Source organism: Dipodomys merriami, unplaced genomic scaffold (genome assembly GCF_024711535.1).
Source record: "Dipodomys merriami isolate MVZ:Mamm:240054 unplaced genomic scaffold, mDipMer1.0.p SCAF_10, whole genome shotgun sequence".
Classification (NCBI taxonomy): domain Eukaryota; kingdom Metazoa; phylum Chordata; class Mammalia; order Rodentia; family Heteromyidae; genus Dipodomys; species Dipodomys merriami.
Window position 1 is genome coordinate 46,466,667 of NW_027202271.1, and position 26,433 is coordinate 46,493,099.

General features: G+C 36.8%; 1 protein-coding gene across 5 annotated transcripts in view; it reads left to right on the forward strand.

Moving 5' to 3' along the window:
- Nucleotides 1-26,433, forward strand: part of Vezt (vezatin, adherens junctions transmembrane protein) — a 55,408-nt gene that overhangs the window by 9,575 nt on the left and 19,400 nt on the right. For 2 of the 5 annotated variants that reach the window (XM_069990257.1, XM_069990250.1), the window contains exons 2-7: nucleotides 9,543-9,674; nucleotides 14,184-14,273; nucleotides 16,014-16,189; nucleotides 18,088-18,363; nucleotides 20,992-21,141; nucleotides 25,801-25,948. In XM_069990257.1, the coding sequence (XP_069846358.1) occupies nucleotides 9,543-9,674; nucleotides 14,184-14,273; nucleotides 16,014-16,189; nucleotides 18,088-18,363; nucleotides 20,992-21,141; nucleotides 25,801-25,948 (972 nt within the window). The remainder of the gene's footprint in view (nucleotides 1-9,542; nucleotides 9,675-14,183; nucleotides 14,274-16,013; nucleotides 16,190-18,087; nucleotides 18,364-20,991; nucleotides 21,142-25,800; nucleotides 25,949-26,433) is intronic. The other 3 variants (XM_069990261.1, XM_069990254.1, XM_069990262.1) reach the window with 2 other exon arrangements.

The window sequence follows — 26,433 nt, forward strand, 5'->3', positions numbered from 1 at the left end:
TGATTTCTATAGAAATTCAGTATGTTAATATAATTAATAGTATTGGAAAAATTCATTTTCCCTTGTAAGGATTTACTTTTGGCAGAGTTTAGCTCTTTAAATGTGATCTTCTTTAAAAATTGAGAAAATTTCCACAGCATAATTTGGTAATGACAGTCTTTCTCATCAGTTCATTTTTGGTATTTTGAAACCAGCTGGAGAATGAATAAAGAAATCATAGCAATTGACAAATGCTTATCTTTTTCGATGTTAATTTCCAAAAGAAGACTTGCTGCTGTTCTGTACGAGATAGTCACATTTAGATCTATGACTTCTTTTTTCCTTTACTTGCTTATTTTTTGAGCAGGGGCCTTCATGTGCTGCCCAAGCTGATCTCAAACCTCTAGACTTGTCAAGTATTCCTCCCATTTTAGCTTCCCAAATAGCTGGTATTACAAGTTTATGCTACCACACCCAATTTTAAACCTTTGGCTTTAAGTTACATTAAACGATAAAAGGTATTTAAATGTTTTAAAATAATAAATGATTATTTCTAGGAACATAGTCTCCCATCAAATACATTTAATTACAGATGTGTTATTTTCCTAAAAGATTTTATTTTGAATATAGGACCTTTTAAAGCTTCTGATGTCAGGGTAGAAACTTTTAAAAATAGGTAACTTATATCATGTACAATACTTTTTTCTGCAGAAATTAGTAGTTAGTACAGCTTTAATATATAGTATATTATGTATATGTGTATATATATATATATACATTTATATATATATATATATATATATATATATATATATATATATATACACACACACACATACATACATATATATCCTGTTAGTAACTTGGTGCATTCTGTAACTTGAGAATGGGAAATCATTCTTGGTCCTTTGAACCAGGAGGAGGACAGATTTCATTGCCTGGTTTCAGGTTTGTAGGCCAGTGCCTTGAGCCTCCTTTTGCTGTCTGCTGGTAGTTGGTATGCTGGTTTTACTGTTAATTTTGTGTTTAATGTACACTGAATGAGCAGAGCATTACTCACTCATGCCTATAATTCTAGTTACTCAGGAGGCTGAAATCTGAGGATCACAGTTTGAAGCCAGTGAAACTGTGAGACTTACCTCCAGTTAACCAACAAAAAAGCCAGAAGAAGAGCTGTGGCTCCAGTGGTAGAGCACTATCCTTGAGCAAAAAACTCAGGTACATCAGGGACAGTGTCCAAGCCTTGAGTTTATGCCCCCAGGACTGTGTGTGTATATGTGTGTTTGTGTGTGTATATATATAGATAGATAGATAGATAGATAGATAGATAGATAGATAGATAGATAGATAGATATAGATATAGATATAGATATATGCGTCTAGCCTGGCTTTTTACTGTTATTTTGGAGATGGAGTCTCATGGACTTTTCTGTCCTTGCTGGCTTCAAACCATGATCCTCTAAATCTCAGCCTTCTGACTAGCTAGGATTACAGGCATGAGCCATAGGCACTCAGCTTCACTTGTATATCTTTTGGCTTAATTTTTTAATTTAAAGTTAGAAAGACACTTTTAAAAAATCCATGAAGGCCGGGCGCTGGTGGCTCACGCCTGTAATCCTAGCTACTCAGGAGGCTGAGATCTGAGGATCGCGGTTCAAAGCCAGCCCGGGCAGGAGAGACCGTGAGACTCCTATCTCCAATAAACCACCAGAAAACCGGAAGTGGCGCTGTAGCTCAAGTGGTAGAGCGCTCGCCTTGAGCTGAAGAGCTGAAGGACAGCGCCCAGGCCCAGAGTTCAAGCCCCACGACCGACAAAAAAAAAAATCCATGAAGTTGAGCAGTTGGGATTGGTTTCCTTTTATAGGTAGCATAGTTATCTGTTTCTTTGTATGTCCCTAGAAAGAGGTTGACAGAAAATTACTAAAATTACTCTAATCCCTGGCACATTATAGGTGTTCAATATGTGTTTGATTAGTGATACATGAATAAATGATAGTTGCCCCTTTTCTAGTCAGATGATTCAATTTTATAATACTATAATAACATTTCTAAGTCTATTTACAGTTCATATTAGTCATCCACTAGACATTTAAGTGTGACCAATGCTGCAGTTATTTTAGTTTTACATAGATTTTTATGTTTCTATTTTGCTGTTAACCATCTTGCCTAATAGCAATTTTTTAAATATGATTCCCAAATCACATAATCAAGTATTTCTAATTCTATATATCTTATGTTTATTTGTGGAAAGAAAATGTACACAATTAAAATTGACAGATAGCTGGATGCTGATGATTCACTTGTAGAATCCTAGTTGAAAACCTGGGAATGGGAAGATTATGGTTTAAGTTCAGTCCATGAAGGAAAGATGGAAGGGCTCCTTAACCTGTAGCTGAGCACACTGGCACATGATTGTTTTCTATGTAGGAAATGAAGAGCAGGAGGACTGCAATTCCAGGCCAGTCCTGTGAAGTCCCATCTCAACAGAGGGAAGTTGGATACAGAGGCATGCACCTGTCATCCTAGTAACTATGGGAAGCCTCAAATAGGTTGATCATGATTCTGGTGTGCACCTGGGTGGCAAGTGGAACTCTCTCTTAAAAATAAGCAGTGATGGAAGTAGCGCTGTGGCTCAAGTGGTAGAGCGCTCTCGCCTTGAGCTGAAGATCACACAGACAGCACCCAAGCCCAGAGTTCAAGCCCCACGACAGACCAAAAAACCAAAAAAAAAAAAAAAAAAAACCAGTGAATTATAGGGCTGGAGGTGTGGTTCAGCAGTAGAGTGCCTGCCTAGCAAGCACAGGTCCTGAGTTCAAATCGTAGTACAGGATGCGGGGGAGGGGGGGCGGGAAGAGGAGAAACTTTCACAGGTAATGAAACATTCGTTTGTACCTCCATTAAGACTGCTACTAGCTGGAAATCCTGTTGCTAGCGTATACCATTGACTTTATGGCCTTGAGCATTGTTGCAGGAAGTCTTCAAGTTGTGTACTTGCCCTGTATTAACAGAATATTTTATATGAATACATAAAATGTCATTTATACAGGTTATACTAGTGATACATGAGTCATTAGCTAACAAATCTGTTTAAAGGTATTATCTTACTATTATTTGCTTTTTGTCCCATTAACAGTACTACCACCAAAGAGAAAAATACAATGAAAGCTCCGTGTACCCACCACCCAGCTTCAGCTTCAGCAGCTTAAATAAGTTTCTAAATTGTCTCCTCACCTACCTTTTATCTTCAAGTATTCCAAACATTACCTAATTTTACCTTGTAAATGTAATCAGTATGCAGAGCTAACAGATAAGTACTCTTCTTATAGTAGTAACCCCAATCAAATCATCAATTATAGCAAAAATAATTTCTTACGATCAAATGCCTAGGCTGTGGTAATATTTCCTTAGATACTTAAAAAAATGACTTACATTTGCTTTAACTAGATACAGCTAAGGTCAGCTTGTTGCTTTTATTTTCCCCACCTTTTTTATGTCATTTCTTTGTTAAAGAAACTAGGTTATTTGCTCTGCAGAATTGCCCTATGCTGGATTTGGCTGTGTATATAGGATAAGATAGTATTTGATTTAGCTCAAAACTTTATATTTTAACATACTACATTTTTTTTTAAACCTCACACCAGTTGTTTGGTTTTGTAGTGCTTGAGGTTTGAGCTCAGGGTCTTTCTTAAGCATTCTAACATGAGCCATACCCCTATCCTTCTTTTTGTTTTTTGAGACAGGTTCTTGTTTTGTTTCCCAGGCAGACCTCACTCAGTCTTGGTCCTCCCTTCCTGTCTCAGACTTACAAGTGCTGAGATTACAGGTTAGTGCCACCACAACTGCCTGCTGTTAAAAACGTTTTAAATCAGGTTCTCAATCATTCTAGAAAACATTCTAAAATAGAATAATACTAAGAGCATGGTCACGGGGAGGTTCAAGATACTTTATAAAGCTGGCTCACTCCTATAATCCTAGCTACTCAGGAGGCTGAGATCCAAGGATCGTGGTTTGAAGCCAGCTAAGGCAAAAAAAGTTCCCATGCAACTCTTACCTCCAATTAACTACTCAAAAATGGGAACTAGTGTGTGGCTCAAAGTGGTAGAGCATTAGCCTTGAGCAAAAGAGCTCAGGGACAGTACCCAGGCCCCACAAGAGACCAAAACAAAAGAAAACAAGATACTTTACAATTAGAATATAGTACATTAAATTATTAGACTAGCCACTCAAACAGAAGAAACAACAAAAGCAACAAAAAGATACTTTACATTCATAGATGTAAAATTCATAGATACAGTTAGAAAAGCATTATTTGATACTTTGCTAGCAGAGGGCTTTAGGGATGGTATGTCATAGCTTTGCAAAGAATTCATCTTCTTGGATCGGATCTCTGTACATTGACATACCACTTTTTGCCTGTGTCTTAGAAAGAGTCATGAGTTTTATTTTGTACTTAAGGAATCTGAGATCAAGAGAAGACTTTCTTCTTTTTTTTTTTTCTGTTTATGTGGTGCTGAGGAATCGAACCCAGGGCCTCATGCTTGCAAGGCATGCACTCTACTGCTGAGCTACCTTCCCAGCCCCAAGAGAAGACTTTCTTTAAACAAGCCTACCTAGAATATCCTTGATAATGTTGAAAACCTGATAAACACTAATCTTTTTTTTTTTTTTTTTTGGTCGGTCATGGGGCTTGAACTCTGGGTCTGGGCACTGTCCCTAAGCTCTTCAGCTCAAGGCAAGCACTCTACCACTCGAACCACAGTGCCACTTCCAGCTTTTTCTGCTTATGTGGTGCTGAGGAATCGAACCCAGGGCCTCATGCATGCGAGGCAAGCACTCTACCACTGAGCCACCTTCCCAGCCCATGAAAAACACTAATCTTAACAAAAGTGTCACAGGATGAAATTTTTAAGCAAAGATCTCTTCTGTTTTGTTTCATTTTATCCCCTGTGCATAGATGCTGTCCAGGACGTAGATGTTGGGGAAGTACTTACTAAGTGAATTCCCTTGCTCACTCATCTTTTGCCTATTATCTATTCCTAGACCTGAAAGCTTATAACTTACTCTGTTGTGTTTTAAAGCAGTTTAGAAGAGTAAAGCTAACAATAAAAACATTTCATCCATCACATCCATTTCTTAACTAATCCTTATTTTGAAATGCAATTGGCACTTTTACAGAATCTATCACAGATGATGCACAAAACAAACACTGTACTAAATGATTAGTACCTGATATCTGAATGTAGGCATAGAGGTGGGGGACAGCATGAAGTGTCATTAATTATATAAGATTTGAGTGACTCATTTTCTTGAAGTTCTTGTTCAGCAAAAATTTTGAGGTTTCTTGTCTATTTTTATTTTTCTTATAAAATGTGTTGCAGACACCAGAACAATGTCAGCACAACCAAAGGTCCTGGGCAATTTTTCACTTAGCAAAATTCTTTCTGGTGTTATGATGTGTGTTTTCTGTCAGCTAGAATTTACAGGAATAGTGAACCACAAGGATTTCCTGGGGAGGAGATCCCACATGCTGCCTCTCAGCTTTCTCCTATTTCTTTTGGCGGCAATAACATTTTCTGATACTTCACAACTACATTTTATGTTCAGTGCTTAGTGAAACGTGTGCTTTGATTTTGCTTAAACCAAGAAAAAAAGTTATAATAACGAAAAATACCTAGCCCTCCACTACTTTGCCTTACTCTTCTTTTTTTTTTTTTTTTGTCGGTCGTGGGGCATGAACTCTGGGCCTGGGCGCTGTCCCTCAGCTCTTCAGCTCAAGGCGAGCGCTCTACCACTTGAGCTACAGCGCCACTTCCGGTTTTCTGGTGGTTTATTGGAGATAGGAGTCTCACCATCTCTCCTGCCCGGGCTGGCTTTGAACCGTGATCCTCAGATCTCAGCCTCCTGAGTAGCTAGGATTACAGGCGTGAGCCACCAGCGCCCGGCTGCCTTAATCTTCTTTCTGATGTTATCATCAACTTCTAATATGAAAAGCAAGCTACAAAAGTCAGGAAATTAAAGCTGTTGCTCCGGGCTCTCCTCAGCCCTATTTATCGCTGATGAGCAAACAACAGTTTTTACAGTTTTAAAAGGTTGGATAAATGTGAAAATAGTGATATCTAACTTGAAAATTATATGAAGCTCAAATTTCTTTGTGTATAAAAGTTTGGGGAGACTGACCACACTCATGTTTATATTTTTATTGACTGACTTTTCACACTGCAGCAGTGGGCTGGAATGTTGCAGAAGAGATCAGGTGGCCTGCAAAGCCTAAATAAAGTGTTCCTTCTGCGACTTTCTACACAAAAGTTGGCTGATACTGACTGTTGAGTAATTCCACTTTGATCTGTCTGTTTATTATTCTTCCTCATGGGACTTCGTTTGAAGAAAGGATTTTACTGCCTTAAAAAACAAGTGTTTTAAAAAGTAAGCTTTTCAAAAGGTCAGTCCAGACAAATGAACTAATATTTTCGTTCTTTTGCCAGGGAGACATGTTGCAACCCACTTTTCCTTAATCCAATCCGCTGCCAGCGGGAGCAACACAATAGTGGGGCCTGGGCCGTTGAACTGAGCTTCAGGGGACCAGAGGGCCTGTAGGCTTTGGTTCCATTAACCACGGTTTTTATTGGTCTTGTGTGAGGAAGTAAGGTGTAAACTTTAACGTGTGACAATCTCTTGTATACCAGGGGTAGGTGATCTTCTTATTCAAGGAAGGAGGGCAAACTGTAAACATTACAATTTGCATAAACCTAAGTCTACCCTCAGGCTTCCACACAGTTTAGGGTACAACCTTAGTTCCCATTAAGCCAGGACTGATAGACCTCTCTAGGAAAACTCAGCGTTTGGAGAGTGTATTGGGAGAAAGCATTCCAAACTCCCAATCCTTTTGGGGTCTCACAGTTTGGATTTTGGGGCTCTCACAGAGATAGAGCAGGGTGAGGTTCACAGTTCAACCAGAAAGTACAGGCAGAGTAATTCAAGGCACTATTTGAACATACATTATAGGTGACTGTGGTATGGACATGTAATCCCAGCACAAGGATGCTGAAGCAGTAGGATCAGGAGTTCGAGGCCAGCCTAGGGTAGATAGTGATACCTTGTCTCCATCCTTGCCTTAAATTTTTGTTTTTAAATCTGACCGAAGGTAAGGAGTACATTAATACTTTTTAATTTTTTTTTCTTTAAAGAGAATTTAATAGGAAGGTATTCCTTGTATTCCTGTGCTTACAAATTGATGCCAAGCACTCTAGCATAGTCCTACCCTTCCTAACTCAAGGTTGGATTTTCTAAATACCTAGGTCAAGTTTTGGTACCTCCCCACATTTCCCACAGCATCCAGAATAGTCCTAAAGTTATTAATTTGCTTGGCTAAGGTTCTGTTTTTCTCACTAGACAAATGAAGGACTGTTCCTTATGTTTAGTTTATTGTACTATTTCACAGTGCTGACTTCAGTTAGAGTCACTCTTATCTCCCAACCTGGGTGAGTCTGTGTTCTTATCCATGAAATGAGCATAGCAGTAACAATAGTAATGTTAAGAACACCCTTTGAGTTTGTTGTGAACCTTCATTGAGATGATGCAAGTTAGATACTCTACATTTTTCCACAAAATACTTTGTATAAAGTTGTCAGTATCAAAATACAGTCACTTTTGTCAACTACTAACAAAATAGAGCCTGAAAGACCATGAAGGAGGCTGCTCACTCCTGTATGCCAGTAACAAGGACTGCTGAAAGATTTTCTCATACCAGCCTTCCCACTTTTATTAAGACTCTGCTAGCAATAGCCAGTACCATCAATGAACAAAGTTTACCTCCTGCAGTCAGCCTCTATGATCATTATTAGATTTTGTTTTAAAATCATACATAAACTTTTCCTTTTTGTCCTTAAAATATATTCCCCTGCCCTAGACCTCTGGGGATACACCTGGTCCACTGTGACATGTGAACATCCAGACTGCAATCCTTTACTATTCCTGAATGAACTCTACAGAATTTTGGACAATTTCTTTGCTGTGAGACTTAGGTTGACAGCTATGTGTTGCTGGTTTTGTTGTTTTATCTAAAATACCTACCCTACAGCCTAAAGAGTGAGAGGTTTTTTTTGTTTTTTTTTTGCAGGGGGTGGGAAGGGGAGTATTGTGGGGCTTGAACTCTGGGCCTACACGCGGTCCCTAAGCTCTTCAGCTCAAGGCAAACGCTCTACCACTTGACCACAGCACCACTTCCTGTTTTCTGGTGGTTAATTGGAGATCAGTCTCACCGACGTTCCTACCTGGGCTGGCTTTGAACCATAATCCTTAGACCTCAGCCTCCTGAGTAGCTAGGATTACAGGCATGAGCCACCAACACTTGGCTCAGAGGTTTTTTATTTTTTTGTTTTTTTTTTTTTAATGGAGTCAGTGCTACCAAATTTATACTTTACAAAACGTTGAAAGTAAAAATTAATTCTTGCTTTTCATCCAATATGAGTTTCCCAATAGATTTTCATAGAGCACTAATACTATGTTTCTGTATGATTGGATTGGGTGATTTTTTTTTTTCTCCCCTGTTCTCAAACCTGAGCTCTTTCCACATAGCTTATAAGAAGTTGCAGGTAAAATTCAGTGCTTACTATATTCAGGGACTTGACGTTACTTTATTTCTTTAAAAAATCCTATGAGCTAAGTGTTACTATTGTCTCTATTTCAGAGGAGGTAGCTGAAGCACAGAGTGATTGTAACTGACCATAGGCCACTTAGCTAATAAAAGCAGAGTTGGAATTTGAACCTCTACTTTGCATCTGTAGTGTGGTTTCCAGGGAGGGAGGGAGGGAAGGAGGGAGGTGTGTGTGTGTGTGTGTGTGTGTGTGTGTGTGTGTGTGTGTGTGTGTGTGTGTGTGTGTGTGTGTGTGTGTGTGTGTGTGTGTGTGTGTGTGTGTGTGTGTGTGTGTGTGTGGTGTGTGTGTGTGTGTGTGTGTGTGTGTGTGCATACCCAGCTCAAAGTTCATGTTGTTAACCAATGTATTCTAATGCTTTTATTAGCCATATGTTCCCTTACTTGCCATGTTTTCGTATGTAAAGTTTACCATATATAAGGCAACATTCTTGAAGTTTTATTTGTTTTGCCAAGCCTATAAGACTAAATGAACTAATGAATATATGATATAATAAAAATACAACGTAATACAATTATTGCTTCATTTTTCTTGGGCTTCAAGTTCTAACTTTTTTCATTATAAGTCCTCTTAGGTGCCCTCTATAGCCAGCATTGACTGTTTTGAAGCTGTCTACTTGAATACTACAAAACTTTGAGCAAAGAAATTACTTAAATCTATTTATAGTCCTAAACTAATTTTGCTCACTAGTACTCACTCAAAAATTATGTGATTTCTTTAATTTAGAGTTTTTCCTTTTGGGGGTTCCTCTTTAAATGTTGATTTTTTTGGCATAAAATGGCATCTTTTTGTAACAGATCATTCAGTTGGCAAAGAAGAAACTAAAGAATTTGGACCTGTTAGTCATGACTATGAAGTAGGGTAATGAATTTGGCCTCTAAAACTTTTTGCTTCATTTTTTATCTTTTTCAGAACTCTCCACTTTACCAGTATTTACAGGATTTAGGACACACAGATTTTGAAATATGTTCTTCTTTGTCACCAAAACCAGAAAAATGTACAACAGAAGGACAACAAAAGCCTCCTACGGAAGTCCCACCAAAAGTAAGAAAGCATGTGTGTGTCCAAAGCTTCATCTTTTGTTCTTTACCTCACCATTTAAACTTTTACCTCTCCCTTGCGGAAAACAAGACCCTAAACAGAAACAGTCTCTAATATTTCCAAGTCAGCACTAATAAGACTGTCTTATTTGTTATCAGTAATACAAAACTATTTAGATAAACATCAGTGTTTACTGCTGGTCTATAGTTTTTTTGTGGATAACATATAACGTGAGGAAATGAACTGTGGTTGGGGACTAAAATACGTTACTTTTTTTTTTTTTTGGTCTGGTCATTGGGTCTGAACTCTGGGGCCTGGGCGCTGTCCCTCAGCTCTTCAGCTCAAGGCTAGCGTTCTACCACTTGAGCCACAGAGCCACTTCCGGTTTTTTCTTTTTGGCTTATGTGGTGCTGAGGAATTGAACCCAGGGCCTCATGCATGCAAGGCAAGCGCTCTACCACTGAGCCACCTTCCCAGCCCACTTCTCTTGAATTACTTGGGCTTGAATTACTTCTTTTAAACATTAAAATTACATAGAGAAGAACAGTAAGATTAATACTAAAGCCTTAATTATAACTCAGTTGATAATAGCTTTCAATTAATTAGAAAGTTCTTAAACACAGTTTGAAAGGCAAATGATGGAGTGGGTATATTTACTTTAACTTATAATGCTCTATATCTATAGTATTGTAAACTTTTATTCAGTAAATATGTTATAGTTAATTTATAACATGTATTTTGTATATCATTCTGGAAGAATCTCCATTAATTATGTTTGTAAAATGCATCTGCTAGCTGCGTGCTGGTGGCTTACATCCATAATCCTGCTACTCAGGAGGCTGAGATCTTAGGATCACAGTTTAAAGCCAACCCAGGCAGGAAAGTCCGTGCGACTCTTTATCTCCAATTAAGGGCAGAAAAAGCTGGAAGTGGTGCTGTGTCTTAAGTGCTAGAATGCTAGTCTTCAGCAAAAGGAGCTCAGGGACAGAGCCTAGGCCCAGAGTCCAAGGCCCAGGGCCAGCAAAAAAAAGAAAAAAAAGCCTCTGCTAGATTCACTTATCTTCTATTAGCCATACTTACTAAAATAAGAAGACATTCTAATACATTTATTCAAAGGAATTATAATTCAGTAGAAAAAATTAACCAGATTGCCTCAGTTACTCCTGAGAGGAGACATTTAAAGTTTCCAACTATTCACTAATTCCATTGTGTCTAGAAGAGAAAGCATAGACCGTTAGGAAGTTCTTTTTTCCTGGTCTTATATATAAGCAGTGTTTCTAAAATGTGAGCTGACCAAGCTGACTTCTTTGCAAAAGCAAAGTATATACCTCCATCTACAAGGGGGGAATTTAGGAAGTTTCTGCTCATGTGGATCATAGTCATCTTTGCTAATCTTTCATATTTACTCTTTTCTTCCTCTTGCCCTTTTCAAGAATAAATGCTCTTGGAAGGGCTTAGAAAGCAAAACATCAAGATGTATCTAACAGGCTATTTATAGACTAAAATGTGGATGTGAGATTACTTGCCAGTGTAAAACCAGACAGTGGCTAAAGATGAGTCTCTAGGCAGAGATGGGCACTGGCCTGTAGTTTGGGTAGGGTATAAACTTGGGGTTTGTAAATAGCTAATCTTCGTCATTTATGACAAATATTTTTATTTATAGAAATATTGTTGCTAGTTTATAAATAACCAAACAAGAGCTTAAAATGGCATCTCCTCCCAAATTGAGGAACAATAAAAACCATTGCCAGAGGGTGTTTTTAAAAATTATCATGTGCCTAGAAAGTTCATTTAGTCTTCATTTTGCTCCAAGACATTTGCTCCAAGACAACTCTTTAGCTGTGTAAGTTGAATTTCCTAACATGGATTTTTCCCCCTAAATCTGAGGGCAACTATAATTTAGAACGATTTATTGAATATTTTCAGTTCATTCTCAAGGAATGTATTTTTAGGATATATTTTTAGACTATTTTCGAATACATTGCTCCCAAAATTCTATTCAAGGAATGAAGAATTATTCTTTGTGAAACAGTTTTTTTAATAATATGTGATCCTGATAAAGCACTCAGTAGTATTAATTTCCTTCTCTTTCTGCATTCTTTTATGTGGTAAATATTTAGTGAGTAGTCTATCTAACTGTCCCTATTATAAGTATTCATCCCCTGTTCTTTTTTCTGCTTGCTTTTCCTATGATTATCTTTCCTATGATTTTCCTCTCATTAGGTTTTAGCAGCAGACCTCTTTTCTCTTCTTGGTCTTTCTCCTCTGAGCAGCCTCATCTGCTTTGTTGTCTTCATTGGCTTTGCTGATGCTTACTAGACATTTTCACCTTCAGGTACCCTAAGAAGCTTAGATTCAGCATTTCCACAACAGGACTTCTTTCCACAGTACCCCAAAGCAAGCAAACCAAAAGCACATTCTTTTGACATTCTCTCAGTTACCTTAATGCGATCACTCCTGCATTGCTTTTGTCACTAAGGGCTATGTCAAATCAGTTTCTATGTCTCTTAAATCTGACTCAATTCATTACTATTTTTAATATTACCTAGACTGGGTTTTTATTTATGTGGACATGTACTCCTAATCATGCACAGTCGTTCCCTTCCAGTTCAGCTTCCAGACCATTGCCAGTGAACTTTCTTACATGCTGGTTTTTAGTTTTTGTGTCTTTGCATAAAAAAAATTTGGTTGCACCTTATGACCCCTAAAATATTGTATTACAGCATAGAAGACCAGGATTCTTTAAATCTATCTCTAGTTGGAAGAGAATATATCTGTTAAAACCTAACCCTAGCTGGGTGCTAGGCCCTTCACACCTATAATCCTAGTTAATCAGGAGACTGAGATCTGAGCATCATTGTTTGAAGCCAGCCCAGAAAAGAAAGACCATGAGATTCTTACCTCTAATTAACCACCAAAAAACCCAAGATGGAGTTGTGGCTCAAGTGGTAGACCATTAGTCTTGAACACAAATCTCAGGGACAGTGCCCAGGGCCTGAGTTTAAGTCCCAGGATTAACAGGAGCATGTACACACACATGCGTGTGTGTACACACACACACACACACACACACACACACACACACACACACACACACACACACACACACACACACACACACACACACTCATGACCCTAGTAAGGATAGGCATGTTTATTTACAACCTGCCCCTAGTTGAAAAGGCATGTATCTGTTAGTACAATCAATTTGGTCTTGGGGAATGATAAGTCACAAAATTTCCCAGGACTTGAAATAGCCAGTGTTGAATATCTTTGTAATTCCCGTAAGGTTTTCTTTCTTTCTTTTTTTTGTCCTAATCTCTGCTATAGTGTATAATAATTCTTAGCCAGTGACTCCAAAACAATACAAAAATCTATGTCATACTGCTAAAACATTCAAGTTGTGGAGTTCAGGTCTCTGAGAAGGAATGATCAAGTTATAAGTAAGAAGTTTATGTTTTTGCCTTTTGTGCCACAGTTTAAACCCAGGGCCTCTCACATGCTAAGCATACTCCACCACTGGGTTGCACCCCAGCACTATTTTTTTTCATTAACCACATAAAAATTGAATGCATTTATAGGGTCAGTGTACCTTTTTAACCACATTACTAAGCCCTTCTTCCTTTGGCTCATCATTGTCTCAGACTGCACTACCATTCCCATGGCATGTGCTCCCCTGGCTCTCTCCTTCACTCATGTCTTTACTCCTTTGTTAATTCCTGCTCATCTGTTGGGGCTTAGATCAGTGTTAGCTGTACCCAACATTCTTTTCTCCCATACTTTTCTAGACATTTTATTGACATGTAATTATTTTTACTACCTTGTCTTCTATAGTAAGTTCTTTTAAATATGGCACTTATGTGTCTACCTTTTTTCCCATGGCCATTTGCAGTTCCTGGTATATAGTAGTTACTTAGTTACTAGCATGCTCAGAGAATGGGCTGTTGAGGCAAACTGAATGTTTGGTTGATTTGATAACCAAACTTTTACTTCAATAAGTGACAGTTTTCCTCGAATGTCTTAAGAGTATCTTTCTGCCTTACTATTCTAGAATAAAAATGTTTTAATATTTGATAACTTGGGATTACCTTATGATAATCTGAAATAAATACTGTTTTCCTTGATATGTCTGTGTCATACACAATACATTTATGGGTACACATACGTATCATAGAATGTAATAGGATATATCAGGATTACTTTTGACTTTTGCTTAAGAACCAGACTTCTAGATCCTATTCCACATGTATTGAATTAGACCAACTTAGGGGCCCACAGATGAATTTCTATTGAAAATCACCAGATGGTTCTGTTATACTAATAAGATTGGGCACTAATGAGACAGAAACATATTGACAAACTATATAGTCTGAATGTGTTTCTTCCCACCCCCTCATAAAAATTGTGATTAACTGCAGGTACATTTTTTGAAGATTTTTTTTTTTTTTTTTTTTGCCTTTTGGGAGTGTTTAATAGTCATGGTGTTTTTTTTTTTTTTTTCATCTCTTTTAGCAAGGCATACTGGTAAAATTGGCAGGATCCATCAAAAGTTGTATTTTTTTCCCACACTGCAGTAAAGAGGATGCGGTACTTCACAAGTTGGTGAGTGTTGACTTATTACTAGAAATTCTGAAATAATTACTGAGGACTTTTTAACTTGGACTTATTGTTATTATTCATGACTCTTAGCAAGTTAGAATGGAACATTCTTTTTTGTTTGTGTGCCAGTACTGGAGCTTGAACTCAGGGCCTCAAGGTTTCAACTCAACTTCTCACTGAACTCTGCTGCTCTCCACTTGAGAAACAATTCCACTTCTGGCTTTTGCTGTTTAATTAGAGATAAGAATCTCTGATTTTACAACTACTTAAAGATAATTTTATAATAGAAAAGAATTTCCAATTTTTCAGTCCAGGCTAGCTCCAAATCTCATCCTCTGATTTCAGCTTCTTGAGTAGCTAGGATTATAAGCATGAACTACCAGTGCTCAGCTAGAATGGCATATTCTTGTGGTTATTGAAACCTTTTTTATTAGACTACTAATTTCCTCAGTTGACAAGAAAATATATCAGTTAGTGCAATCATTTCCTTCTGGGCAGACTAAATAGGTCATAAAATTTTCCACAGACTTAAAATAGTCAGCATTCAGGGTCTTTGTGATTCCTGTAAGGCTTTCTCCCCTCTCCTTTACTTCCCTTTGTTTTTGTTTCCCTTCTTCCCCTTTCCCTCTTCTTCCTATTCCCCTTTCTTCTTTTCACCCTTGTCCCTCCCTCCCTTCCTCCCTCCCTCCCTTCCTTCCTCCCTTCCTTCCTTCCTTCTTCCCCTATTCTCTCCTATTCCCTGTTGTACTATATATTTTTTGACCTATGACTCAGAAAAGACACTTGCGTGCCTTCAATGTCAAGTATGGTACCTGGCTTATAGAAGATAATCCTTGGTGGATAGAGGGGAGAGGGAGGTATAAATGAGCTAGTGTATGTGAAAGCATTTTATAAACTATAAAATGATAGTGTAGTTCTACATACCTTACATTTACCATCTTAATGATGTATTTAAAAGTATTTGAGTTGGGTTGGAGCCATGGCTTAGTTGGTGGAACGCTAGCCAATGAGTGAAAGCAGCAGATAACAAGTTCAAGTTCCAGTCTCAGACCTAAAAAAAAAAAAGCCGAATTGCCATTTTTAGAATATTTTGATCCTACTGATGTTGTCTATATCAGCTGATAGCGGCATTGAAGGTATTGGCTATATTGTTGCAGTAGCCAGGATCAGCTTCTTTTATAATTTCCATGTAGATTATATTTTCCACATTGTATCTCAGTAATTAAATTAAGAATGAATAAGTAGTTTTATTAATCTAATTATATCTCATTATTAAAAATATATATTCTATATTTGCCAACTTAATGATATCCAATCCATTCTTTCTCTCTCTCTCTCTCTTTTTTTTTTTTTTTTTTTTTTGGCAGTCCTGGGGTTCAAACTGAGGGTCTGGGCTCTATTCCTGAGCCTCTCTGCTCAAGGCTAGCTCTCTACCACTTGAGCCACAGCACCACTTCTGGCCTTTTCTGCTTATGTGGTACTGAGGAATTGAACCTAGGACTTCATGCATGCTAGGAAAGCACTCTACCACTAAACCACATTGCCAACCCCTCTATTTCATTCTTTATTTCACATGTTCTGTGAAAATAAAACTCCCATTTATCACTCTAAAGGTAAATTGTACTGTTGTTTCTTCTTATAGTCTATACTGAAAATAAACACCTGTAAATGTTATGATAGAAGCTTAGCATTTAATAGACTATTGTATAGCTAATACCTCTCTTTGTGTATTTTAATGGCAAGGATACTGGATTCCGACTTGAGTCATTGCATGCCATCCTGCAACAGGAAGTCCTGTTACAAGAGGATGTGGAGCTAATTGAGCTACTTGATCCCAGTATCCTGTCTGCAGGGCAACCTCAACAACAGGAAAATGGACACCTTCCAACACTCTGCTCCCTGGCAACCCCTAATATTTGGTACTGTCCAGAAAACATGCTTTGGCTACTTTACATATAGAGTATTTTCAGAAGAAATCTATCATCATGCTCTTTATCGTAACAATAACATAAACATTCCATATAATTAGCATTGTAATAAAGTAGTGAAGTGCCAGAGATTAAGCAGGGAAAAAAAATTGCCTCTTCAAAGTAAACTCTATTTAAGATGAAACTGGAAAAAATCCAATTTGATTATTTTATACTTCCAACTTAGTAAATTAGCTCTGAATTTTGCAACCCAACAAATGGGTAGAAATGTGCCAGATGAAATCTCTTACAACATCTATGCACATATGAATATTGGCCATTTCTTTATATTTTATGTCTTAGCCACATTATAGAGATAACAAGGATAGTTGGGACATGGAGATAAGCAGTTAGTTATTGCTAGTTGGCTGGGAAGTGAATATAATTGATGATTGAAACTACCCTAATATTAAGAAGGTCCAGTCCAGAGAATCATTGAAGTCCAGGATTAACTCCAGTTAATTACTCTTCCATGGTTTCTTTTTTTTTTTTTTTTTTTTTGAGGTCCGGTCGTGGGGCCTGAACTCTGGGCCTGGGCGCTGTCCCTCAGCTCTTCAGCTCAAGGCTAGTGCTCTACCACTTGAGCCACAGCGCCACTTCCGGCTTTTTTCTTTTTGCTTATGTGGTGCTGAGGAATCAAACCCAGGCCTCATGCATGCAAGGCAAGCGCTCTACCACTGAGCGACCTTCCCAGCCCTTCCATGCTTTCTTGTTTCCTCTATTCCTAGGGATGTCTGAATGCTATTTGCCTTCATTAGTATTTTCATTATTCTTCCTACTAGTGGATGGTCTCTATTTGGATGAGATAGGAAATGGTTCTGTATGTTTATTTGGTCATCCATTTTGATTTGCTATCCTTCTGACAGGCAACTTTCTTAAGTTGGACTATAACTCCAAGAATTATTGATGCTGTTTTTCAGATATCCTTGGATACATTGTCTGACATTTCCTTCTTTCTTACATGTCTTACACAATTCCACTGAAATTTTCATTTCTTAAAAGAAGCATTTTCATCAATTAGAATTGTAATTGATATGAACAACATATCATGTTGTTATTTCAGTTAATTGTTACTTTCAGTACAAATGTGCAATGTTTATCCACATTATGGACTATGGCAAATATGGTGTTTTTCACATTTATAACAATTTTTAAATTAGATGATTTAATTCACAATAACTACTCATCAATTATTAGTTGTTTCTAAGTGAAAAACATTTACTTGATGGAATATGTGTTTGTGCAAATGTATGATTTTAGGAATGAGGAAGTCACACTATCTGAAATCATATTTTTACTTTTAAATTTGTAAAATTAGAATTTTAAATCTATAATTTGTTTTTTAGATTAACTTCATCCTTTAAAAAAAAAACATTGTTTCAGATGGTAGCTATCTCTAATATCTAATTGCTGTATATTTTAAAACTATTTCACTGCCGGGCGCTGGTGGCTCACGCCTGTAATCCTAGCTACTCAGGAGGCTGAGATCTGAGGATTGCGGTTCAAAGCCAGCCCTGGCAGGAGAGACCGTGAGACTCCTATCTCCAATAAACCACCAGAAAACCGGAAGTGGCGCTGTAGCTCAAGTGGTAGAGCGCTCGCCTTGAGCTGAAGAGCTGAGGGACAGCGCCCAGGCCCAGAGTTCAAGCCCCAGGACCAACAAAAAATAAATAAATAAATAAAACTATTTCATAATACCTTATTAAATATTTTTGTCATGCTACACCAAGAAGCTAGTATTTTATCTATTTTAGTAAACCCAAATTAATTATTGGTTTTACTAATCAAAGCAGCTAATCTTTCCTCTCTTGTTTGATAATGATTGTTTTCTTGTTTTCTCTTTTTCCTAGGGATGTCTCAGTGCTATTTATCTTCATTAGTTTGCTCATTATGCTTCCCACTTGGTGGATTGTCTCTTCCTGGATGATATGGGGAATGGTTCTATTTGTTTATTTGGTTATAAGAGCTTTGAAATTATGGAGAACAGCCAAACTGCAAGTGACCCTAAAAAAATATGCTGTTCGTCTAGAAGATATGGCAGCAAATAGCCGTGCATTTACTAACCTTGTGAGGAAAGCTTTACGTCTCATTCAAGAAACTGAAGTCATTTCCAGAGGCTTTACACTGTGAGTTCATTTTTTATTTTTTGTAAATGCTTCCTCTCTGCCACATAATTTAAGGAAATGATTTATTACCCATTTTCATTTTTGAGTGTTGCATTTTTAAGATAAAAGGAGTCATCCTTTGGCATTTATTACTGCTAACTAAAGGGATAAAGATATAGTTGTAATATATAATATAATCTACTTTGACAAATCAAAGTATTTTGAAAATCATGATTATTTTCTACAAATAAGAAATAGAGATTTCCTGGCACTGACTTTAGCATGCAGTAGGTGCTCAATAAATGTTTATTCCTTTTACCCCCTATCAAATATCCTTTTCCCAGTTTAAGTGGTCGATATGTCTGCCATGAATTCATTTTGAAAGATCTCAGTATGTATTAATAATACTCTTTAGGAAACACAATGAAGTGTTATAGCATTGGTATTTTCAGAATATCATGCAAATGATGATGTTTGATATTCCCGCTATATACTCAACCAGTCTAGCTGTGTTTAAACTGCAAATCAACTTTTACTGAAAGGAAAGTTACATTTATAGAACTATGTTCCATAGATTATGCTAGTCACTTCTTCATACATCTAAAGGTATATAATTGTATAGAGCAAACAATCAAATCCATTCCCATCTGACTTAAAAGCGTGTTTCCTACTAGCTGTTTCCACTAGGTTGCTGGCTAACTGCTCACAAATGGCAGTTGGACTACAGTGCATTTAATAACCATTGCAGTCTATAGGTGGGGGAAAGTAAGTATGTGGTGGATTTGATCATTGCTTTTAATTAGCTGTAACTGAAAAACTAATGAAAATCAATTTTGAAAACACTGGTAGTCTTTGCATCCCTTATTCTGCTCTGCTCTAGAATAGTACTCCTCTTGACATAAAGGCTATGTCTGGGAAATTATGAAACAGGGGAGGAGAAGAATCTTCAGTAATCCTCACATTCTGCATTCTGTTTTGTTCTGCACAACAATCCTGAGCGTGTAGATGAGACATAAATATTTCAGACCTCAGCTCATTTCAAAATAAAACAATACTCAGTGTGCTCTGATAGTCTGATGTTAGTCTTCCATTAAACTCAGTCCATTTGTTCTTAATTTGTGTATTAAGGTTTGAACTCAGGGCTTTGTGCTTGACAAACAAGTAGCCTAAAACCTGTGCCTGTGCCCCCAGCTCTAAGTTCACTTCTTGTTGGGAAAGAAAATCAAATTTTCTAATTCAGAAAGTTAAAAAGCATCCTTAAAGTGAATAATCTCTCATTTTTATTCTTGACTCATACAGCATTTAATTGAGAGCCATATATCCAATTAATGCTTAGGCATGTATAGAGGAGCCTATGACTTTTGTCATTTCCAACTTTTACCTGGATATACAGAATTGACATGAAAAGGTAAAGTAGGCCAGGTGCCTATTCTCAGTTATGATAGCAGATAGGCAAATAAACTATTGGAAGAGATAATGTTTCATTTGTCTCCATTTATCAGGACAATGGATTGGAAAATAATAAATTCAGAATCATAATATTTAGAAATATTTTCAGTTTATAAAATATAGTAAAGTAGGTTAGTAGAAGTAGCAGGTCCATATATTGTCATGAGTGCTGTTTTGTTTTTTATCTCAATTTGTTGTCTAGCCAATAACCCTTTTTTGTCTTTAATCCCTTATTCTAAAATAATGCCAGTTAGTCATCATGCCTGTTTTAATTTGGTTTAACATTTTTAAAGTTTTGAATTAGTTGTCTTTTTTTAGAGATTGGTGATTATAGTATAGGAAATTTATAAAAGCTGATATTTGGTTTTGCTATTAGGAAAAGTTACTGATTAGGGTTTTTTTTTTTTTTAAAACTACTATCCAGTTACTGTAATATTTAATCCTGCCTTTTTTCCGTTGTAATACAACGCATTGTAACAATTACGTACCATTTATCTTAAGGAAAGTGCCATGAACTATGCTCCTCTTAAAGAGCTTTGAGAGTAGCTATCCTACCACACAGTAACCCTTACTTTGCCTTTCTACTTGCATTCCCCTGTTCGCCACTGGTCCTGTTATCTTTCTGCGTTCTCCTACTTCATTTTGAGTAGGTAAGTGCCAGTGGCTGCAGGTGGGTAAGTAATGTTGCCCTACTTTTGTGAATGTACAGAATATATTTCTATACAGTGTTTGGTTGTTCTGTACAAGTGACCAAATATATGATTAATAAACATATATAATATATATTAAGCATGTGAAAGTATTGATAAGCCCTTCTTACATCCTAATGGATATAAGTTTTGAAAACTGAATGTAAAGTAGCCCCACTTTAGTGTAAGCAGGCAGCGTATCTTTTTGCAGAAAAGATACAAATTCTTATGTAAATATTCCTACATTTCTGTTCTAGCTGAACTAAAATTCATTGTTGATCCAAATCAGAGAAAACCTTTTTGTCATTTTGATTTTTATTTGTCTTTTTTTTCTATCGACTATACATGTATCAAGGAAATGGCTATTTGTGACACTTGATTTGCAATACTTATAATCATTTTCTAATAAAAAGTATGAGAAAGGTTTTTTTCTAAGTGTAATAGAATTGTGGATTTAGAAAACAAAAACTTTAGGACACCTGCATAGTTGTATCACATTTTACTTTTCAAGTTTGCTTGACAGGGTCAGTGCTGCTTGCTCATTTAATAAAGCTGGACAGCATCCCAGTCAGCAGCTCATCGGTCTTCGGAAAGCTGTCTACAGAACTGTAAGAGCCAACTTCCAAGCAGCAAGGCTAGCTACCCTATATATGCTGAAAAAATATCCTTTTCTGTCTGTGCATGAGAATAAGAAGTACTTCTAAAGTCCTAAATACAAATATTAGAGTTGCATCCTGTAAAAGTTAACTAGAAATTGAGATTGCCTATTTGGAAGCTAATTCCATCATCACTTCTATTTTAAAACTGGAAATGAGTTCCTAGAGGAAAGATAATAACAGACAGGAAGAAAGTTCTACTCTTATGTGGCTCATTTTTTTAAACAGGGATAAACTGTAAAGTCCTTCCCTCTACTAGTCCAAAGAATAAAGTCATAAGAGCATGCTTTGGTAGGTCTAAATTTTTAAAAATGAGTGAACTTGGCAAATTTGTCATGACACAATAGTAAGCTGGTGACAGGAAATCGTTCCCCTTTTAGAAACAGACTCCAAAGCCAGGTTGCTGTCTATATAAGTTACTGCCTAGATAACCTTACGCAAGTTTCTTAAGTTCTTTGTCTTCATCCTTAAAGAGCAATGGTATCATAATTATCCTCATTATATTTTTACTAAGGTCAGTTGAGTTGTTGCATACAAACTTACTCATACAGGACCTAGTATATAGGAAGCACTCAAAGACTGCTTTACAGTAAGTCTGCACTTACATTTAGTTAGCCAGAGAGTAAAGGTGAATTAGATCCTTGTTTTACTAATCATCCATAGTTACCTTAAATTATGAGTTATACTCAGCAGCTTCAATATGCTGCATTCTACAACACTGATAATTAAAATGCTTAAAGTGCACAGAATGCTTTGTATTCTCTCATTATATTTTTACACAAACCTTCCTAGCCAGATTTTCTTATCTCTGAGAAAACAAAAATAAATGTTAACTAACTTGCTTAGTAGCACACATACTATTTTAAAATGTATAGACTATGAATTATGATTTATAAATATACATACATCTTCTGTGCAAGTTCTTTGGAAAATATGACTGACATTTTCACCAAGAACTTGCCCATTGATTTACCCTATTGCTTAAATGCCTGAGTGAGATAGAGTGAAAAACATTTGTACCACTTTTAAAGACATTTGTGTCTGGTCTGTATATAAGCCGGTATTCATAAGGCAGTACAAATGCTCAGGATGCCTCCCTCCATAGTTGGACATGTCCTTGGCTCATAGAATCAGGGAAGGGTTTTAGAGCGGTGAGCTCTAAGTTGCTGATATGAAGTTGAACCTCAAAAGAGAATTAGTAGTTGATCATGAGAAATGATACTGCATTCCAAGTAGAGAAAAGTATATGGAAAAAAAAATAGAGGTTTGACAGTGGCATGTAAACTACAAGTTAGTCATCCAGTGAGTTTTTATGGAGCACAAGCTCAATGCTAAGCACTATGCTAGTCACTAGCTGTGCCAAGGTCAATAATAATAGATATCATTCCTGCCTTGAGGGAATTTATAATTTACTGGAGGGGAAGGAAATGAGGAGCAGGTTCCCATGACACTCACCATTCTAAATACTAAACACTTGTAGAGAACAAGATAAGATTCTTCTCAGGGACTTTACCTTCTAGTGGATGAGATGAAATCAATTTTTAAAAATGAACAGTTAGGAGTGAGTAGCTCAATAGTAGAGCACTTACCTATCTTGCTCAGACCATGATAATAATAAGCTCAGAAAAGAAAAAAAATGTTTAAGATTTTTCAGGTACACTAATAACTGTCAAGGAAAATATGCCCAAGGTATAGGACAGAGAGTGTTGTTGGTGCTACATCTGTTGGAATGAGAGGGAAGACCTCTCTGAGGAGCTGGCATTGAAACAGATTTGAACTGTGAGAAAGATCTAGGTGAAGAATGTTCATTTAGATGGGCCAGTAAGTATGCAGATCTTGTGGTAGGAATATATGTAGCCTGACTGAAGTATAGAAAAAAAGATAATCTTAACTAGAGTGGGTAGGTTGAGGGTTGAAATACGAAATGAGATTGAGATGTAGACCAGGGCTCGATAATACTCTTCTATACAATAAACTTTTACAAATTGAATGAAAAAGGAGCCACCAACCATTTCTTTGAAAAGATCCCTAAGATACCTAAACTTTTATATGACTGATCAACAGAAATATACAAGATCAATAATGAGAACACAGCTAAAACCATTAATGTGAAAGACATTAAAGTAATTACAAGATGATTGTGTATGTGATGTGACACTGTGGTAGCAACTTTTTAAATGTAGGAGACAATTGTTCATTTCTTACAAAAATGCAAATCTCTAAAACTGACATAAGAATTTGAAAACGTGAAGAGACTGGATGTGTGATTTTAAAATACTCAATTTTAGTCAGGCACTGGTGGTTCCTATCTGTAATCCTAACTACTTATGATGCTGCGATCTGAGGATCACGGTTTGAAGGCAGCCTGGACAGAAAAGTTCCTGTGAGACACCCCTCAAAAACCAGAAGTGGAACTGTGACTGAAAGTGGTAGAGCACTAGCCTTGAGCAACAAGGTTCACAGATAGTGCCCAGACCCTGAGTTCAAGCGCCATGACCAACAACAACAAAATCTTTTTTTCAGAAGAGAACAGTAAAGGTTCTTGACACTCTACCATGACTCTCTCCAAGTTATATTAAGTATAAACAAACCAAAACAACCAGCAAGGTACCTGGAGCAATATATGTAGTAGATTGCCATTACATAAAAAGGACTGTGACTAGATCCATAGAGATAAATATGTTGTACAAGTGTGTGTGAGTGTATGTATATTGATTATCATATGCTTCCAGGTACATATATCTATGTGGATTTGCTTTTTCTTATATACATAGAGTATCTTGAAGGATGCAGAACCTCTGATAATTGGGATTGCTTTTGGCTTTGAATAGGGGAATTAGGTAACTAGAACTAGGGTAGAAGCAGTTTTCACTTTATCCTTCATGAATTTTGAATCCTGAGTGTATGACCAATTCAAAAACTAACTAAAAAAATTAACAGTAAGATGCAGATATTTTTACGGTAAAGTTAAAAAAAATTTCTTTCCATAGAGAAGGCAAAAAAGCTCCCCAACATTATTTTATTTGTGAAAGTAGTATATCATAATCTAAATATGATTTATTATAAGGACTAAAAATTATAGAATAACCTCACAGTTATAAAATCTTCAATGGAATATTTATAAATTTAATCTAGCAGTAAATCAAAGGGTTTGACCAAATAGTCAAGAGCTAAAAGTTTAAGGATGGTTCCATCTCAAGAATAAATATAATTGTTTTGTTTCGTTTTTTCACATTTTGTTTTTAATAAAAGTCAATTGAAAAAAATCCATATAACATTTACTATCCATAAGAGTTTGGGTTTTTTTTGGTGGAAGGGGTCTGGTCGTGGGCCTGAACTGGGGGCCTGGGCGCTGCCCCTCAGCTCTTCAGCTCAAGGCTAGCACTCTACCATTTGAGCCACAGCGCCACTTCCGGCTTATTTTTTTCTGCTTATGTGGTGCTGAGGAATGGAACCCAGGCCTCACGCATGCAAGGCAAGCGCTCTACCACTGAGCCACCTTCCCAGCCCCAGTAAGAGTTTTATTTTGAAATTTTCAGCACTTAGTAAATTTTTAACACTAAAAATTTTTTTGAAATTGTTTTGATACTGGCCAATTTAGTAAATTATTTACTGTAATAGTGGCAAATGGGAAATTTTTAATTTTTTTTTTTAAATTTGTTTGTCAGTTGTGGTGCTGTCCCTCAGCTCTTCAGCTCAAGGCAAGCACTCTACCACTAGAGCCACAACGCCACTTCCAGTTTTCTGGTGGTTAATTGGAGATAAGGGTCTCACAGACTTTCCTGTCCGGCTGGCTTTGAACCACGATCCTCAGATCTCAGCCTCCTCTGTAGCTAGAATTAAGTGTTCCTCAGTTTTTAAGTTCACACACACAAAAATAAAGTATTTACATATATTAGTGATACAAGGGAGTTTCATTGTGATAATTCCAAATGTGCAAGCAGTATACTTTTAACAAGTTCACACCTCTATTATAGTCCCTTAACACCTCTTCCTTCTCCCCCCTCATCCTTAAACAATATTAGGTAGATTCTGTTATGTTAATCTCCTTTACCCCATACTACCTCCTGCCTCCCACTGATCTTCCCCCTCATCGTCTCTACTTTTCATTGATGTCCTATTCTTATTATTTTAGGTTTAGGTTCTACTTATTAAACATAGTTCTTTACAAAAAGAATTGAAGGGCAAAAATAATTATAAGGAAATAAGAACAGTGTGTGTCAAACATCCTGCATCAGGCTAGTACTACATATATCAGTAGTCTTTAATGTTCAGCTAGTTTGTGATGTCCTGCACTGTTTGGGCTGTGGGAGCAAAGAGAGAAGTGTTACTGTAGCATAGTGGTGACCTGAGCCACTATACAATGAAGTACAAAATACAGCTTCAAAAGGTAGGTGTGAAAAATAACTTAGTTGGCATGTTAACACCTTTGAGGAGGTGAACTTTTCATTATGTAGACATAAAAATTTTATTCACAAGTAGCCTATGAGATGATATAGGCCGAGAATTATTAGTGCATTCGATCTTAAGATTAATTTCAGTTTAAAAACTGATACACTTCTCCAGTGAAAAGTTCAAAATAAAAATTAGTAAATGTAATTTGAGATAGTTTGTACCTTTTGTGCCTTAATGAAAAGATGTTGATTGCCTTAACCTAATTTAACCTACCCCCTGAACTCTGAGAGTGACAATGTTACCAACTACATCTGTGTGGTGCCTTTTAAGGAGCTGGGCCTTGGACTTAGTGAAGAGCAGATTTCAGAAGAGGAAGCACATAACCTTACAGATGGCTTCAGCCTACCTGCATTGAAGGTAATCCATTTGTAGAAGGGAAGGCCTAAATAAAAAATAGCACCTGGATTGTACCTGTGCTTTCTGAAAATAAATGGTACACCTGCTCCCTTTCACTGTCTTCATAAATGCCTTAGTGATGTTTGTTTCACTGTCTTTAAAGGATAAGAGAATCATGTAGATTAAATGGAGAGATCTTTGTGTTTTGATACCAAACTCTTACATTCTTAATACAAGATGCCTTAAGGCTGAAGGTAGAACCCTTGCCTAACAAGCAAAAGGCCTTGAGTTCAAGGACCAGTACCGTTAAAAAAAGAAAAAAAGAAATGCCTTCAATTAGAGTATGAGAAAAGTAAATTTTTAAAATTTTTACTGATTGATGGTATTAGGGTTTGACTTCAAAGCCTTGTGCTTATTACTAAACAGTCACGTCCCCATTCCAAATAAGTGAATTACTTTAATAGGAAGCCAGTGTTTCAACAAACACGGATAAAGCCTTTAAAATC